A 15,683-nucleotide genomic window follows, 5' to 3' on the forward strand; every position below is an offset into this window, starting at 1 on the left:
GTGCATGTGTGGCAAGTTATGCAAGAGGGAAATTATTTCTGCCTTTGAATGGGTCGTAATGATGCTCAGGGAGATGAATATACTGATGAGTTATAATCTAATTGTTCTTTTTAAGCTGCCAGAGTACATGACCTTTCCCTTTATATAACCATGTGCTGGATTCTTGGTTTTGACTCACTGGAGGGCCCTGCCCTATTCTGGGGAGATACTCGCAATTAGACGTGTCCCCGAGGCCCGGGACACTCGGCAGACGGCTGGAGAGACATACGGGCCGGGCGGCTCTGTGCTTCGTGCTACCAGGGTGAGGCGCTCATCGTGGTGCGCAGTGCAGTGGAGAGGGCATAAGAGCACACACTCTCGTTCACTTTCAGTAGGAGGCGCAGTGGGTTAGGATTTGAAAAGGATCTGAAAGTCCAGATCTTTGTAGGTTTTGGGGTCCCTGAAGGCATGTCATACCCTAGAGCAGAGCTATTCAAGTCACGGTCTTCAAGGTCTGGGCACTGCTGATTTTCCAGCCTTCCTTTACCCGTGACCCGGGTTTGAATCCTCAGTGCCCAATCAGAATCAGTAGTTATTAAACTACCTGGGAGAACTGAAAAAGAGGCCTAGATTTGGAATCGAGGTCCAGATTTGAAGAACCCTTCATACCCTCAAACCCTAGAGTATATACCCTCATACCATAGAGCACATACCCTCAAACCTGAGAGCACATACCCTCAAACCCAAGAGCACATACCCTCAAACCTGAGAGCATATACCCTCATACCGTACAGTATATACCCTCATACAATAAAGCATATACCCTCAAACCGTAGAGCACATACCCTCATACCCTAAAGCACATACCCTCAAACCCAAGAGCACATACCCTCAAACCTGAGAGCATATACCCTCAAACCGTACAGTACATTCCCTCAAACCCTAAAGCACATACCCTCAAACCAGAGAGCATATACCCTCATACCGTACTGTACATACCCTCATACCCTAGAGCACATACCCCCAAACCCTAGAGCGCATACCCTCAAACCTGAGAGCATATACCCTCAAACCTGAGAGCACATACCCTCATACCCTAGAGCACATACCCCCAAACCCTAGAGCGCATACCCTCATATCCTAAAGCACATACCCATACAGTGAGAGCTACGTTTACAAAGAAATTAATCTGTGGAGCTACTGAGTCAAAAAGGGGGGTGGGGGGTAACTCCCGCAATCGATTTCGAAAACCAGGGGGAGTCCCTTGACCGACTGGTAATTACTACCCTTGAGTGACACACTTGAGCTGAAGTGCTTGAATACAAAAAAATCAACAGCATTAACAGAAACTGTAAAAAAGAGCACAGTGTTATTTTTGGTCAGATCTCGCTGCTAAGCTACTACAAACATCCTTCAGCAGTTTGCTGCCAGTCCCAGTACAGGCACCAGGCACAGTTCCTCTAATTTATGGATGGGGTGTGGAGGGGGGAGCCAGGGGGACAATTCACTGCTCGAATAAAGATCAATCTCACAACATTTTACACAAACCAAAATGTCCTGTCATTGCATTTTGAAGCAAATGAATGTTACCGTCCTTTATTATTCTGCCGAATATACAGTGTATGCGAAGGTTTATCTTCCCTTTGGAGAACATTCTGGAATATGTGCTGTTACTATGAACCTCCAGGTAGTAGTAAATTGGTCTAATTTGGTGCTTAATCTCAGCTACAGTGAATCTGTTCCTGAGTAACAAGCTCTCTGTGACCAAACGGCGAGCCAGCCTGCAGAATACATGCATCCAAAGGAAATTCCCTCAAGCCGCGAAAGGAAACCATACAGGTCCATATTTAGGAGGGAGCACAGATGACCTGCGAGGCGCAGCAGCCCCCCGTCGAAGAGAGCTGTGTAATTCCATAATAAAATGCCCTCTTAGTGGCAGCGATGTGACAGGGAGTTACATGACTGATCTGGCAGTGAATCTGGCACACGTCTCCAGGGAGAATGGTGGTAAGTTGCAATTTCACATTTTTTATCTCTTCAGAAAGCCATCTCTAAAAATTAGGTCTAGCAATGTGTCCCCCCCACTCCCCCACACTCAGTCCGTAGCCCACCCACCTCCATGGTGTCCGATGTGCCGGCACCCCCCACGTGTGGGAGGTCTTGATCCTCTGGCTCCTCCAGCTCGGAGAAGGAGGTGAGGGTGGAGCTGCAGCTGCGTCTGCCATGGGGTACAGTGGAGGTGGGTTAGGAGTTGGGGTGCAGTTTAGGGTTAGGCAGGAGAGGAGGTGGGGTTAGGAGTTAGGGTGCGGTTTAGGGTTAGGCAGGAGAGGAGGTGGGGTTAGGAGTTAGGGTGCGGTTTAGGGTTAGGCAGGAGAGGAGGTGGGGTTAGGAGTTGGGGTGCGGTTTAGGGTTAGGCAGGAGAGGAGGTGGGGTTAGGAGTGTAGAGTCAGAATAAGAGCTGGGAGAATTTCAGCAGGACCCTCCACCCAACACCTGAGCTGGCTGGGAGAATTTCAGCAGGACCCTCCACCCAACACCTGAGCTGACTGCCTTAGGTTACAAGTCTACCAACAACGGATAAAAAAAACAAACACTGTGTACTTACACCTCTGGATTACCGATTGCTGTTAGTCTATTCAGAAAGGGGCTTGAGATCTCAATGAACTGATCAGGTTTCAGAACGGGCGTTTCTGTGGAAACAAGCAGCGTCCAAACAAATCACATGACAGAAATAACACTGCATTCTAAACTGGGTACATATTTAAGGTATGCCAATGAGGAGCGCTACAAGTGCTGTCGCTCATTTCTGTGAAGAAACACCAGTCCGACCGGCAGATGTACACTGGCAACCGACTTCTGATATAAAATGAACATCCACTTTAATCTAGATGAAGCACCGAAATGTTTGACATATTTTTAGAAATCACATTCTGATAAGCAACGTTTTTTAAAACCTGCATTTCCACAGCCTTACAAAACAAGTTACGTGTTGCGGCGAGATGGCATTAGCGGCGTGGCTGCCATTCGGTGACGCTGATGGAGCAGAAACCCGTCACCTTTGGGCTCGTCGGTTGGCATCATCTGCTTCCTCAGCCGCACAAGTTTCCATCGTGGAACAGGTGGAGGTTTGGGTGGGGCGATAAGGGGACAGGCTCTCGTTCTGGTCACCAGCACTGTGTGGCTGTGTAACTGAGACAGACCATATCGCCTCAGCTTCTCCGAGGAGTCTGCCTGAGATGATGGGGATAGATTATGGAGCAGACAATAAGTGCTCATCCTAATTGGAAACTTGCCGGCAAAACATTTGCAACGCACTGAGTGATACCTTGTGAGGTTACAATGGTCATACCACATGAAAGCTAAACAGAGGCTGCCTACGTGAATGAACATGGGGGGGCCATATCAGCACTAGCAGTCTTCCGAAATGGGTCCAATACGCTATAACCCATGATGGTTAGATATGCCAGTCCATGAGGGACTGCAAGTAGAACGTCATCAGAAAGAGAGAGTATATAAGAGGTGCCATTCTGTCACGTTTGGATGGTAGGCGAGCCGTGGAAGTAGGCGAGAGCAGCCAGGAAGTCAGGTAAACGGGGTTTTATTAAGGGAGGGACGGACAGGCACGGACATCTACAGACAATACAATTACGGATCTGGGGAAACTAACTGAGACACAGACTAAATACAAAAGACTAGCCAGACATAACAGGACACAGGTGATCACAACCAGGGATGAACACGAGGTAACGAGGTGGGCGTGGCACACATTAGGATCGGACGGAGCGGGGCGTGACACTTACCATCTGCCCCAATACTGAAGTCTTCTCCAGCAGGTAGTTCGGCTGGTAGCTGGCACAGATCACTATCTGCGCCACTAGTGCTTGTGTGCATGCTAAAAGGTTATTAGAAGGCAGAGGGTCAGGTGCCTAGATCAGCAGGGATTTTAAAAAATCAGTTATTTTCCCCAACTGTTAGAATTGTCCCAATCAAAGTACATATTGTCCTCTCTTATCTCTCTAATTGGTTAAGCTTTACTGTGATGATGATGACAAAACAGCAAAGCAAAATCAATTTAGAAACAATTATGATAAAATAAACTGGTGAAGGCAGTATTCATTTCCATGACAACAGGTATTCTGGCCATGAATGTCCCTTCCTTTAGCTTAACAACGTGTCACTAAATAACACAGGAATTAATTAAATGGCCGTGTGACCAAGCATTTTCCATTCAAATCCCAGGAGTGTGCGATTGTACCCTTGAATGACATACTTAAATTGAGTTACTGAATTGTAACAAATTAGATTAAGGCAGTGTTATAAAAAAGGACTCTTATATTAGTCTCAAATCAATTTTTAAGATTTTATTTTTTAATCATTGTTAACCATGGCGGTTGATTTTTATTCAAGGCTTATGGAATTCTAAGCCAATTTTATATAATAAGTCATATCACTCCAAATTAAATTATATTTCATAATAATCTGGATTTTTCTCACGCCTCAGTCCACTACGCCTGTCACATTTCTCAGGCCTTTCATTAAAGGAGCGGCTATAGCTCTTCTACACAGCAGACTGAGCTGATGGCTTAGGTGGCCTGTGCTCTCCTCAGCGAGCACCACGGACTCACTTCATGCAGGGGAGGCAGTCGGAGGGCTGCCCCGTCATTACACCGGAACTCAGGCATGAGGTCTGAAGGGTGACATCTCTCTCCAGATGGACTGTGAGATGACACCCCTGCAGGGTGCAAAGACACTCCTGCTGCATGCGAGACAGGTGTACCTCAACCCCCCCAGGTGAACCTCAACCACCCTGCACTCTAAACACAGAATGGTTTCTGATCCTATACTATGTGAGATGAGAATTAATAATACATATAACATGTGTAATAATGAGGCATTTTTATACATATAAAATCAAACAGCTATATTTGATCTCTGCAGAGATCTGCCTGAACGTACGCACGGTCACGTGCTTCACCGTCCTTTGCCTTTTCCCCTGGTTCTGACGGACTAGCCAGCATGGACCGGCTTTCTCTCCTTAACCCACAAAGCTTGCCTTTTCCCCGTCAGTCATCATTTTTATCTACGGTCTTCGGCGGTACAGCTGGCACGTAACTGTCATTAACGCCGAGGCAGGGGAGCCTTTGGCTGAGTCCATCCTTGAGGAAGGAGACATTAACGAGGACTAAAGACACCCAGGAGTTAATGACCAGGCCATACTGCCAACGCCTGGAACACAAGCAGGTGGACTATGGGCCTAAAGATCTGAGTACACCGTTGCAGGCCAGACCAGTTCGGCCTGCCATGGGGCTCACTGGGGCATCTGGCAGTGACAGGCTATGCAAGGTGTATCCAAGGTGATTCAATGGAAAATATGATGCATATCTGATATCGATATTATTTTTTATGAATGAAATACTGTAAATAGTTTAATACTACGGTTTGATAAACCGCGGACAATCAGGTCAGTGCAATCTAGAAAATAATCCTGTTTTTGTAGATTTTATTATAAGAACATAAGAAATTTACAAAGGAGAGGAGGCCATTCGGCTCATCAAGCTCATTTGGGGAGAACTCAACTAATAGCTCAGAATTGTTAAAATCTTATCTAGCTCTGATTTAAAGGAATCCAGGGTTTTACCTTGCGCTACACTAGCAGGAAGACTATTCCACACTCTAACTACACGCTGTGTAAAGAAGTGTTTTCTCAAATTCATTTTAAAATGTTCTCCCGCTAATTTCCACCTATGGCCACAAGTTCTAGTATTTCAACTTTTATTACATAAAAAAATTGGCCAAATAAATAACAAACATAGCTGTTTTGTCTGAATGACCAGTCATCACAATAAATTAACAGAAAGATAAACAAATCTTCCGAACCATACACCAGCTTCAAGTTAACAGGAAATATACTGCATTAGTGTAAAACTGGGAAATGCTGAGCAGAGCACATGATGGTTTACGGGCCTGATGCTGAGACGTCACGTATCACAGCTGCACACACGCCATGTGGTCCAGTCACCCACCTCCCGTTGCGTCTGAGCCTCTGTTTTCCGTCGGCGACTGGCTCTGGCGCTCACTCTGCGTGGAGCTCCGCCTCCCAGCCGCCTCCTTCGGCGATGGGGCCTCCTCTGGCCGCTCTGCCTGCTGAAACTTCGGGACGCTCTCCGTCAGGAATTCCCACAATTTACTGAGGTACCCAGTCCTGTAAGGTCATATTCACATTTGGTCAAGTGCGGTGACAAGGACAGACTGTCACCATATTGGTAACAGGTAACCGCTAAACAAAATATGTCAGAGAGGCAAATGCAGGCTTCTCAGTTGTTCCAGGGATAAACTAAGACCTCCAGTGATTTAATTAATATACATATAAATAACCTCTATATACTATAATCTCTCTGTACCACTGTTTTCCATGGCACCCCCCGCCCCCCCCACAGAATCCCCATCCCCTATGGTATGGACGATGGCAAAGCATTCCCAAGAAGCAGAGACGAGTGGCGAGGAGGCTCACTGCAGCGGGATGACCTCGGGGAGCCAGCCGGTGAGCGCGTGCACGGTGCTGAAGTCGGCCATCTCCCGGGCCTGGCCTGGGCCCACTCTGGGAAAGGTCACAGCGGACATGCACCGGAACCGTGCTTTAATGAAATGCCACCTAATGTGCTCCTGGAGAGCAAAACCAGGACGACACGGCACTCGAGAAAAGGATACACAAAAAAAGAGAATTGAATTAACAGTAAACAACTTTTTGTAAATTTTGGCTCATATGTAAATGTGGTAATAAAAATAACAATCTACATATGTATCATATACAAATGAAACTGCACAAAAGACATTAAAAAGACAAGAGCAGCACCCTAACTTGCCACTGTGATCCTGCATGCTGACGGCCACACCGCACTTGATCTACAGCCTTGCACACGTCCCGCCTCCCCTTCGTTCACAGCTTGGGCCTGCCTGCAGCAGAGTGAGGCCTGCTCTCCACATGCACCGCGAGTTAATGGAACGTAGCTCATTGCGGTTAATCTAAGCAGGCCTTCTGGCCCGCAGTCAGCTCACCAAATTCCACTGAGTCATAGTGGCACTCAACCCATAGTTCAGCAGCACGCTACTATAAAAGTACGATTTCTCGTTATTTCCTTCTGAACCATGGAAACGTGATGTAGACATGGTGCACTTAGGACCAGGCCCATTTGGGTACTGGGAGAAACTTCCTGGTTTCCACTCAGCCTCTGCTATTGTGACCTTCAGAATGACCTGACGCAGCTGGAAAGTCTTCAGCACCGCCACTGTTCCGCTGCCCCTCCCTCACCTCCAGCCTGCTGTAGACGTCCTACACCTTATTTCCAAAAGATGGCTGCTTCCTCTGCAGGCAGGTTTAGTGACTGATCTCCTTTGACTCCACGTTCTCCTGCAGTGCAGAAATCTCTAGACGTCCTACTGCACATCCTGTTGACATTCCATATAGACGTGACCATCTCACTCAACCTCGCATTTATTTCTTCCGTGCTTGATTTTTTTTGCTGTCACCTGAAGTATTCTCCCAGGCTTTTAAAAAAAATAGACCAGCCCCCTAAGCAATACAGTAATATAGACAGGCATCTCTTTGCTTTTTCTCTAGATTGAGCCGACTATGTACCCTTTTTGCCCAGAATGACCCCATGAACCACCTCTGATCACCATTCAAGATCAGACACTCCATGAAATGTTTCCAAGGATCTCCACTCTACATAAGCACCTTCACATGATAACATTATATTTCTACATTCATCATTTGCATTTATTCCCCCGACCTTGACCAGTATAAGTGGATAGAAAATGGATGGATGGGTGGATTTCATATTTATTTATTTAACAGACACTTTTTTGCTAAGTGACGTATAAATGAGAAAAGAGAAAAGACCAGCAAATCCTCCTAGGATCACTAAACGATAAATGGCGAATTCTTCATCCCTAGCCAACCTACTAACCAGAGGCACTGTACCAGCTGGTCTCGTGCACCCCCAGGCAGGCACTCCCTCTCTGCACCTGCAATCCCAAAAACACGCGGGTCTAGGGTGTCTTCCTAATGCCCACCCTCCCCGCACTCTCTCACCTGTGCTACTGACCTCCAGCTAAGCTGTGACAATCAATATCAGCATGGCGTCAAGTGTACAGCACAAAATGACAAGTGTCTGCTTCATCCAACCGTAACGCTGACTATTTAGCTGTTGGTCCAAGTTAAGGCACCCTCTCACCTTGCTAGTGGGGACAGCCAGCATACACCGTTGAACTTTGACCTCCTGGTCGGACCTGCAGGGGGTCCCATCGCACCTAACATACACCTGCTGCATGCACTGGTTTAACATTCACATTTCTCTCCCGATTCCCAGGCTACCGTACGGAATGCTGGGTACTGACATACAAGCCAGCCATGAAAGACAGAATTAAATGCATGGCCCTTTAGCCTGTCTAAATGCATCCTGAGAGATATCTAAACAGGTTTGTGTTTCATAATCCGTCAGCATTCGGTGTCTGTGGTTTACGGCAACACATATGTCTATGGCCAGCTGCTCTCCATGTGAATAAGTGAAGACAATTTAATCAAACCAGTTTCATTAGTTTATCATTTTACTGCCTATATTGTATTTAACTGTGTCTATTTCTAGCATCTCTAGTTTTGGCTATGGATAGGACCAAGAGGGAATAATCCATTTTAAAACAGCCACGTTGTATTTTTTACAGTGTAATACCATAATGTATTCTTTCACCCCACAAAAAAAACTTTAAAATAACCTATGGGCCACATACACAAATTTTTGAGCTCGGTCTGTGGTCTAATGCATGGATTACTGTACTATGTGCTGACTGGTAAGCGATTTAGAAGGAAACCATCTTCAAAAAACCCAAATGCAGGAGGTTTACTGTGATGTGTACACAGTGACATAGGCCTGAAACGAGGAGCCCTTTCATTCCCTGAAATTTCCACCTCTGGTCACGGGGGGTCTGAAGCCTATCGGAGGCTAAGACCGCAAGGCAGGGGACAACCCAGGATGGGGCGCCAACCCATCGCAGGGCACAAGGCAGGGAACAACCCAGGATGGGGCGCCAACCCATCGCAGGGCACACTCACACACCATTCACTCAGATATGCACACCTACAGTAATCTGGCAACTTCAATTAACCTCAGCGTGTTTTTGGACTGTGGAATATATCTGGAGGAAATCCCACAAGGACACGGGGGAGAACATGCAAACTCCACACGGCGGAAACCCTGGTCCCACAGGTCTGTGCTGGGGCCGCAGACTCACTCGGTGTTCGCCAGCTTGATGATGCCTTTAGCCAGAAGCATCGGCCACAGCTCGAAATGCACGGTGCTGGCGGGAAGCAGCATCCTGTTCTCCTCATCAAAGGGAAGCAGGTCATCCACGGTGATCTTTCTCCAGCAGCCCTAAGGAGCAGTGATGCCTTCACAGGCTGACCCATTTGCCCTTTCATTACAGAATAACAACTGTGAATTACTAGATATCCTCAAACTACACTCGGCAGATACATAAGCGAATGATTTAACACGGAGTTTCCTGTATTCTTCAAATGACACTCTTAAACCATTTAAAACTTTGGTTTAATAAAAACAGGTCTTTTGCTAAAATACATTATGTTGTATATACATTACAGATTCCGGTTTGGTCCAATTTCAAATGAGCAAGAAGTTTGAGCTTCTCAGATAACACAGTTGCAGACTTTGCACTCCACTGGCAGTACTCTGAGTACCGTAATAGCTGTGTATTATAACCATCGAGTTGTTACAAGTTAGTGACGGAACCTGAAATGTTTTGTGGGAGCAAAGACAAACAGCCAACTTATTCAGACCGAAAACAGCAAAACAACCTCAGTCTTCCTCTCCATTTTATTGACCCGAAGGCCTTAGGAGTGATGGATGCCAATGCCAAAATTTCACGGCATATTCTAGAAGCAGCTGCACCATCTACAAGGCTTCCATCCATCAAACGACAACCCTCTATTTTGGATGTCGTAGGAGCTCTCGCTACATTAGGTCCCCGACTCCTCCTCGCTTTTAAGGCACAAGTTCTAATTCTGGGGGGCTGCTCTCCAGCTGCGCGTCGGCTCAGCAGAGCCCATGCTGCGGAGAAGCTCCGACTGCTAGCGGGAGCTAAGTGCCATTAGCAGCAGGTAGCATAACCCAGCGTTGCAAGCAAGAGAAACAGCTGCAACTCAAATTGCCCTCAAGGTGTCTCCTGCAGGAAGCCCGGGTCAACGCTGTAATGGGAAATCGAGTCCGCTCGAACCCGTGACACAAATCCATGGGGACTCCTGTGCTCACGGGCAAATGCATGCGGTAACAAGAAGAATCATATACAGGGACAGGCTGATCCTAGTCATCTGGAGCTTCTGCTTATCTCTGTTGTCAGAATGGGCGAAGAAGCAGAGGTTGATACTATCTGCATTTAAATTACCATGATAGGGGTTTATTCTTGGTAATTTACACTTAAGCAATATATAGCTTATATCGTCAGAGGCAGGTATTGTTCAGCTAACTTAATTATAGATGTTTCCAGGCAAATGTTACCTGTTGTGCAACAATTTGTACATATGTATATGAGCTATGCAATACATAAACTTATAGTGGATGCCTGCCCTTCTCATGAAGCAGTGGGCAAACCCCAATCACTGCCCGTCATAACTGTCTATTCATGGCAGCACATTGGCTGCTGGACAAAAATGAATGTGTGTGGTTTGAAGGTGTGTCCTACTATGCATGGCTTTGAGCAACCCGCTGCATAAACCACATGCCATCCTGACTTCATGGCTGATACACTTGGGTGTGTTTTATAAAGTACCCATGTCACCAATCTTTCCTTGGCGCATGACCACAAATCAACCTCCTTAGCAAATTCTTGGTTTAAAAAAAAAAAAAAAAAAAAAAAAAAAAACAAACCTGGAGACAGAATGCAAGATGCATCATTAATGACATACTATGAAAAAAAGGAGTTTGACAAGAGTAATTTAAATATATCTGCCTTTTTCAAAGTGATAAGGCTTTAATAAACTGTCAAGATTAAAAGCAGAATGACACTAAAACCAGCTTGGGTGGAAGCTAGAGAATATACTGTCAAAATCTTCTTAGTTTATTGAGAGAAAACACTACAGTACATGGAGAGTGAAAAGGCTTTATATATGTTAGACCAACCTAGATCTGCTCCTGTACTTAGTTCTTCTAATAAGTGGAGCATGATAATCGCTAGTTTTGGAGCTAATTGTGTTCAACTCAAGTCTGAATTGCATTCTTTCATCTATCTTGTATAATCACTTATCTGGTAAAGGGTTGGGGTGAGGTGAACCTGCGACCGACTCCCAACGAGGGCCGAAAAATTACCCACAGATCTTTTTATAAACACCAGTTCACATAATCACATGCTTTTAGACTACGGGAGGAAATCATAGCAAGAATCCAGAGAGGAGCCTGACCAGTAAAATGAGATAACATTGGTATAAAGAGAGAGGTGTTGCTATGGATGGGATAATATGGGCGGCACTGAGCAGTGAGCTGAGGGCTGCGCTGATTGGCTCAGAAAACTGAGCTGATTGGCCGGGACAAAATTAGGACAGAGTCAGAGAAAACGGCAAATTAAGGAGTTACAACTGCGGAGAAGTTCAAAGAAGATTTTCAGCTGAGCTTACCAGACATTAAAATGGTAGAGCTAGATTCCTCCTATATTTTAAACATATCTGGGGATAACGGTGCATTTTAATGCATTCTGCACATACGTTGAATTTCCCTTCATAAGTAAGACCCTTCTCCCTTGTTGCATCAATCCAGTAATCCTTAGATTATAGGCAGGGCAAAAAGCTCGGCCCCCAGTCGGCAGTGCCAAGCTTCTGTCGGATAATCAGTCGTGCTGCTCAGTTTATTAGCCTACAAACCGGGCTCAAGGTTCCAATCGCTAAGGTGTTTATTAGAAGTCCCACTACCCAGGCCCGCTGTGGTGCAAATTGGACATTTGGGGGCTGCGCTTTCCTCTACCAACCCCCCAACAACCCAACATGCGACCACTCAGAAAAGCACCGTAGAGAAAACACCTCCACAAGCTGCCTTTCTTAAAAGATGCTAGCTTACAGTCCAATGCGTTTATCTGCAACAGGGTAAGGGACGGCAGTGAACATCTAAAAAAATCAACTGATTAATTACAGGCTTTAGCAGAAGGATTTGGCTAAAAGAACCACAGGCCGGGGCTCACCATCCAAAAGAGCCGAATCACGTACTTCCCGTAGGGGTTGTAGAGGGGCATGTGGCCTTTGGATGCCTTGCAGAGAGAGTAGATGTGTTCCCACGGGCTCCATGCATGGTCACGGGGCTCCGGTGAATCCGACTCGCCCTCCTTGGCACCTCTGCTGCAGACTTTCCACACGATGTAGATTTCGCTGATTATCCGCCTTATGAGCTTTGAGGAAAAACACGTCAAAGTCCAGCAAAGTTTGACACGGCAAGATGAGGGAACGAAATTAAGACAGAGGCTACTGAGGCCAGATGAAATTATTGTGCATTGTGGCCCAGCGACGCTAACTGCAGTCATCATGCACAAATGGACACATTGTTGAGCTTAGCCAGACTGTAACATCAGCAGAGCTGCGTCTCTGGGGTATTAAACCAACTGACTGCATGAGAGCCTAATAAAACAAGCTAAAGCAGGTCTGCTGACATCCATAGGGCACCAGACGAAGAATAACTATACCGTGTGTGATTCTAAGGAGGCGGAGCTCACCTCGCTGCACAGTAAATGCTCATTGGCGGACGTGATGTCAAAGGTGGATTCATTCTCCACCACAACAGGTGGCTGGAATGAAAGAGATTAAACATTTTCAAAAACAAATGTGACGTATTTTTATATATCTGCGTCTCACACTTTAAGTCCTGCATCTGTCAATTTTAACAGGCCTACCCACATATTTAAGAAATTAAGTAGCATCCATTTTTCAACTGCTTAGTATGGTCAGAGTGGGGGTGGGGGGGGTAATGGGCCTATCCAAGGCTGCATAAGGCACAAGGCTGGAGTATACCCTGGATGGGACTGCACATACACACGGAGTATACCCTGGATGGGACTGCACGTACACACGGAGTATACCCTGGATGGGACTGCACGTACACACGGAGTATACCCTGGATGGGACTGCACGTACACACGGAGTATACCCTGGATGGGACTGCACGTACACACGGAGTATACCCTGGATGGGACTGCACGTACACACGGAGTATACCCTGGATGGGACTGCACGTACACACGGAGTATACCCTGGATGGGACTGCACGTACACACGGAGTATACCCTGGATGGGACTGCACGTACACACGGAGTATACCCTGGATGGGACTGCACATACACACAAATAACTCGTAGCTAACGTAGACTGTCGGGGAATCCCTAAGGACCGGGTTGGGAAACACTGACATGGAGACAGCAATTAGCCTAGCTACAATATCGTGGATGGATTGTTGGATGAAAACAGGGTACAGGAAGAAAACCCACATAACACGGAGAGAACATGCAAACTCCACGCACAGAGTGAAGATGTGATTCTACCCCCCAAGCATGGGGGTGTGAGGCCACAGATATAATCACTGAGGTGCAATGTAGCCCTAAATTCAGAGCTGCCCCACAGACTTCGTTTTGAGACGCCTGTTTAATGACTCCACCTTGGGGGCAATGAAGTCGAGCGGGCGGCTCCAGGAGCAGACCCTCAGGGACCCGGGCAGCTCGATCTTCCCCTCGGGGTCCTCGAAGACAGGCTGCGAGGTAAACATTCAGTGTCACGGCTGCTGCGGAGCACTGGCTTGTTTTAGACACATCTGCTCACCCACTAGGGCAACTAGGCAGTGGGCGGGGTGGGCTGTTTATAAACTTCATCACTTTTTTCCCATGTTTGTCTATAAGCAGAACCACGCAGGGCGGTTTCAGCCATGAAAGCACAAACAAAAGCAGAGCGCAAGAGAAAAGACTGCATATGTTACTTTCCTGTAATCTACATTCATGGAAGATTTTACAAAAAGAAGACGTTATGCATTGTTGAGCTTTCATCCAGTTTAGGTGGAGGCTTGTTACTCGCCAGAGACAGACTTTTCCCTGCCTTTCCATCTCTGGAGCCCTTGGTACTATCCCACTTCTCCGAATTGATCTCGGCGTCATTCCACTCGGGCCAGACCGAACACCGACCCTTCCGGGGCTCCCCTGATCCCTCGGAGGCGCTGGCCAGCAGAGACGATGCTCTGTTAGCCAGAGCAAATCAGATTCAGAAAATAAAACACTGGGAGTCTATGGTGAAAAATGAAGGTATATGTTCTGCGTGGGTTTTTATTCCATTATAGATAGCTGACAGTTTGATGCATAATGTTTTATGTGACTGAAACTGAAAACTATAAGTTTAACTTTCTTTTTAAAGAAGGGCACAATGCAGCACTAAATTCAAAGCACTCATGCAAAAAAATCTTATGGCGTATCTATATTATTCCATTATAAACCAAAAATTAGCTACATCAAAAGCATTGGGGTAGTTTGCAAACCCTACAGACTATTTACATGGTAATAAAATGTTACATACATGTGCAGACCTGTTTCGAATTTAAAATCTCACTCCAGCCACCCCGACAGCAAGTCTCATTAAATCGCTGAAGCCCCACCTAACTTGCATCCATATCTATCCTACTGGCTACCAGTTCAACATTTATTTTTCAGATGAGACACACCTGGCGATGAGGTGAGGTGGTATTTATGTGCACATTTATCATACATATGTTTATCTATACAGTCAAAGCTCAGCTGGGATGTTACGAACAGTCTATTCTGTCTCAGTTTACTCCAACTGTAAAACAGCTCCCGTAATAATGACGGCTCTTAACTGACTGTTCCTTTGGTGTAGTCTAAGTAACCCGCAGTAAACTAGTTTCCACAACCCGTTCACAGAGGACACATGTTCCGCTATTTTCTCGGGTAACCAGGCAGGCACCTGCGGGTCTCGCTTACTCTTTAAACGACGCCAGGCCTTGGGATGAAGCCACTCGACTGGAAGAGTTCTCTCTTTTCTTTGCAGCTGCTCTCGACATTGTTTAAATACGCTAAAAGTTATAAGACATATACTCCGCAATATTAAAAATGACCTTGGCGGTCGCTCGAACTCGACCCGACAGCCTCCCGAAAACAGCGAAGTTTCCCTCGTTGCTAAGCAACGGCATCAAACGCTCGGCTGGAGCTTGCTGGGTCCCGCCGCCGGACGCGTGCCGGGTCAGCTGGGAGAGGCTGGGCGTCTCGCGGGGACTTCAGCTGGTGAAAAGCTAAGTTAACGACAGAAGAAAATAAAGAAGCTTGTGGAAGCAAGACAGTCTAAGCAAGCGATCAGAGTGAGTTACATATTTGTAAAAACTGTAACGTGGCTGCAAGCATCGCATAAATAACGTATCGGGTTGCAAAAGTGTCTTTTGCTACTTAATGCTGGCAATCTAGTGTAAGTAATACTTGGAGGACATTAAGGTCAAATGCATCTGCTCCCCCAGTCTCCGCTCCCCCCAGTGAACCGTCACTGGCATCTTGTGTTGGGTTAATTATCTGTCCGCCTTTGGGTCAGATGATCGACACGAGGTCTATTTCGCCTTTTGCGATTTAAAAACAATAAAACGTAAAGTCATTTTAAATGTTTAGCACCTCCTGTC

The 15,683-nt window shown here is 46.3% G+C and overlaps 1 protein-coding gene across 10 annotated transcripts in view; it reads right to left on the reverse strand.

The window, feature by feature from the left end:
- adgb (androglobin) overlaps nucleotides 1-15,319 on the reverse strand; it is a 39,864-nt gene extending 24,545 nt beyond the window's left edge. For 3 of the 10 annotated variants that reach the window (XR_011984139.1, XR_011984140.1, XM_072702892.1), the window contains exons 1-12: nucleotides 15,001-15,313; nucleotides 14,087-14,246; nucleotides 13,677-13,769; nucleotides 12,742-12,813; nucleotides 12,217-12,420; nucleotides 9,268-9,407; nucleotides 6,491-6,577; nucleotides 6,003-6,181; nucleotides 3,780-3,871; nucleotides 3,036-3,210; nucleotides 2,585-2,669; nucleotides 2,095-2,197 (exon numbers count right to left, since the gene is read on the reverse strand). Coding sequence is in view for 8 of the 10 variants with exons in the window: in XM_072702892.1 (XP_072558993.1) it covers nucleotides 2,095-2,197; nucleotides 2,585-2,669; nucleotides 3,036-3,210; nucleotides 3,780-3,871; nucleotides 6,003-6,181; nucleotides 6,491-6,577; nucleotides 9,268-9,407; nucleotides 12,217-12,420; nucleotides 12,742-12,813; nucleotides 13,677-13,769; nucleotides 14,087-14,246; nucleotides 15,001-15,080 (1,470 nt within the window). In the remaining 2 variants the exon portion in view is untranslated. Of the gene's footprint in view, nucleotides 1-2,094; nucleotides 2,198-2,584; nucleotides 2,670-3,035; nucleotides 3,211-3,779; nucleotides 3,872-6,002; nucleotides 6,182-6,490; nucleotides 6,578-6,838; nucleotides 7,292-9,267; nucleotides 9,408-12,216; nucleotides 12,421-12,741; nucleotides 12,814-13,676; nucleotides 13,770-14,086; nucleotides 14,247-15,000 lie in introns of those variants that run through there. The other 7 variants (XM_072702894.1, XM_072702897.1, XM_072702889.1 and 4 more) reach the window with 6 other exon arrangements.
- Nucleotides 15,320-15,683: the final 364 nt, after the last annotated feature.

This window comes from Paramormyrops kingsleyae, chromosome 19 (assembly GCF_048594095.1).
Source record: "Paramormyrops kingsleyae isolate MSU_618 chromosome 19, PKINGS_0.4, whole genome shotgun sequence".
Classification (NCBI taxonomy): domain Eukaryota; kingdom Metazoa; phylum Chordata; class Actinopteri; order Osteoglossiformes; family Mormyridae; genus Paramormyrops; species Paramormyrops kingsleyae.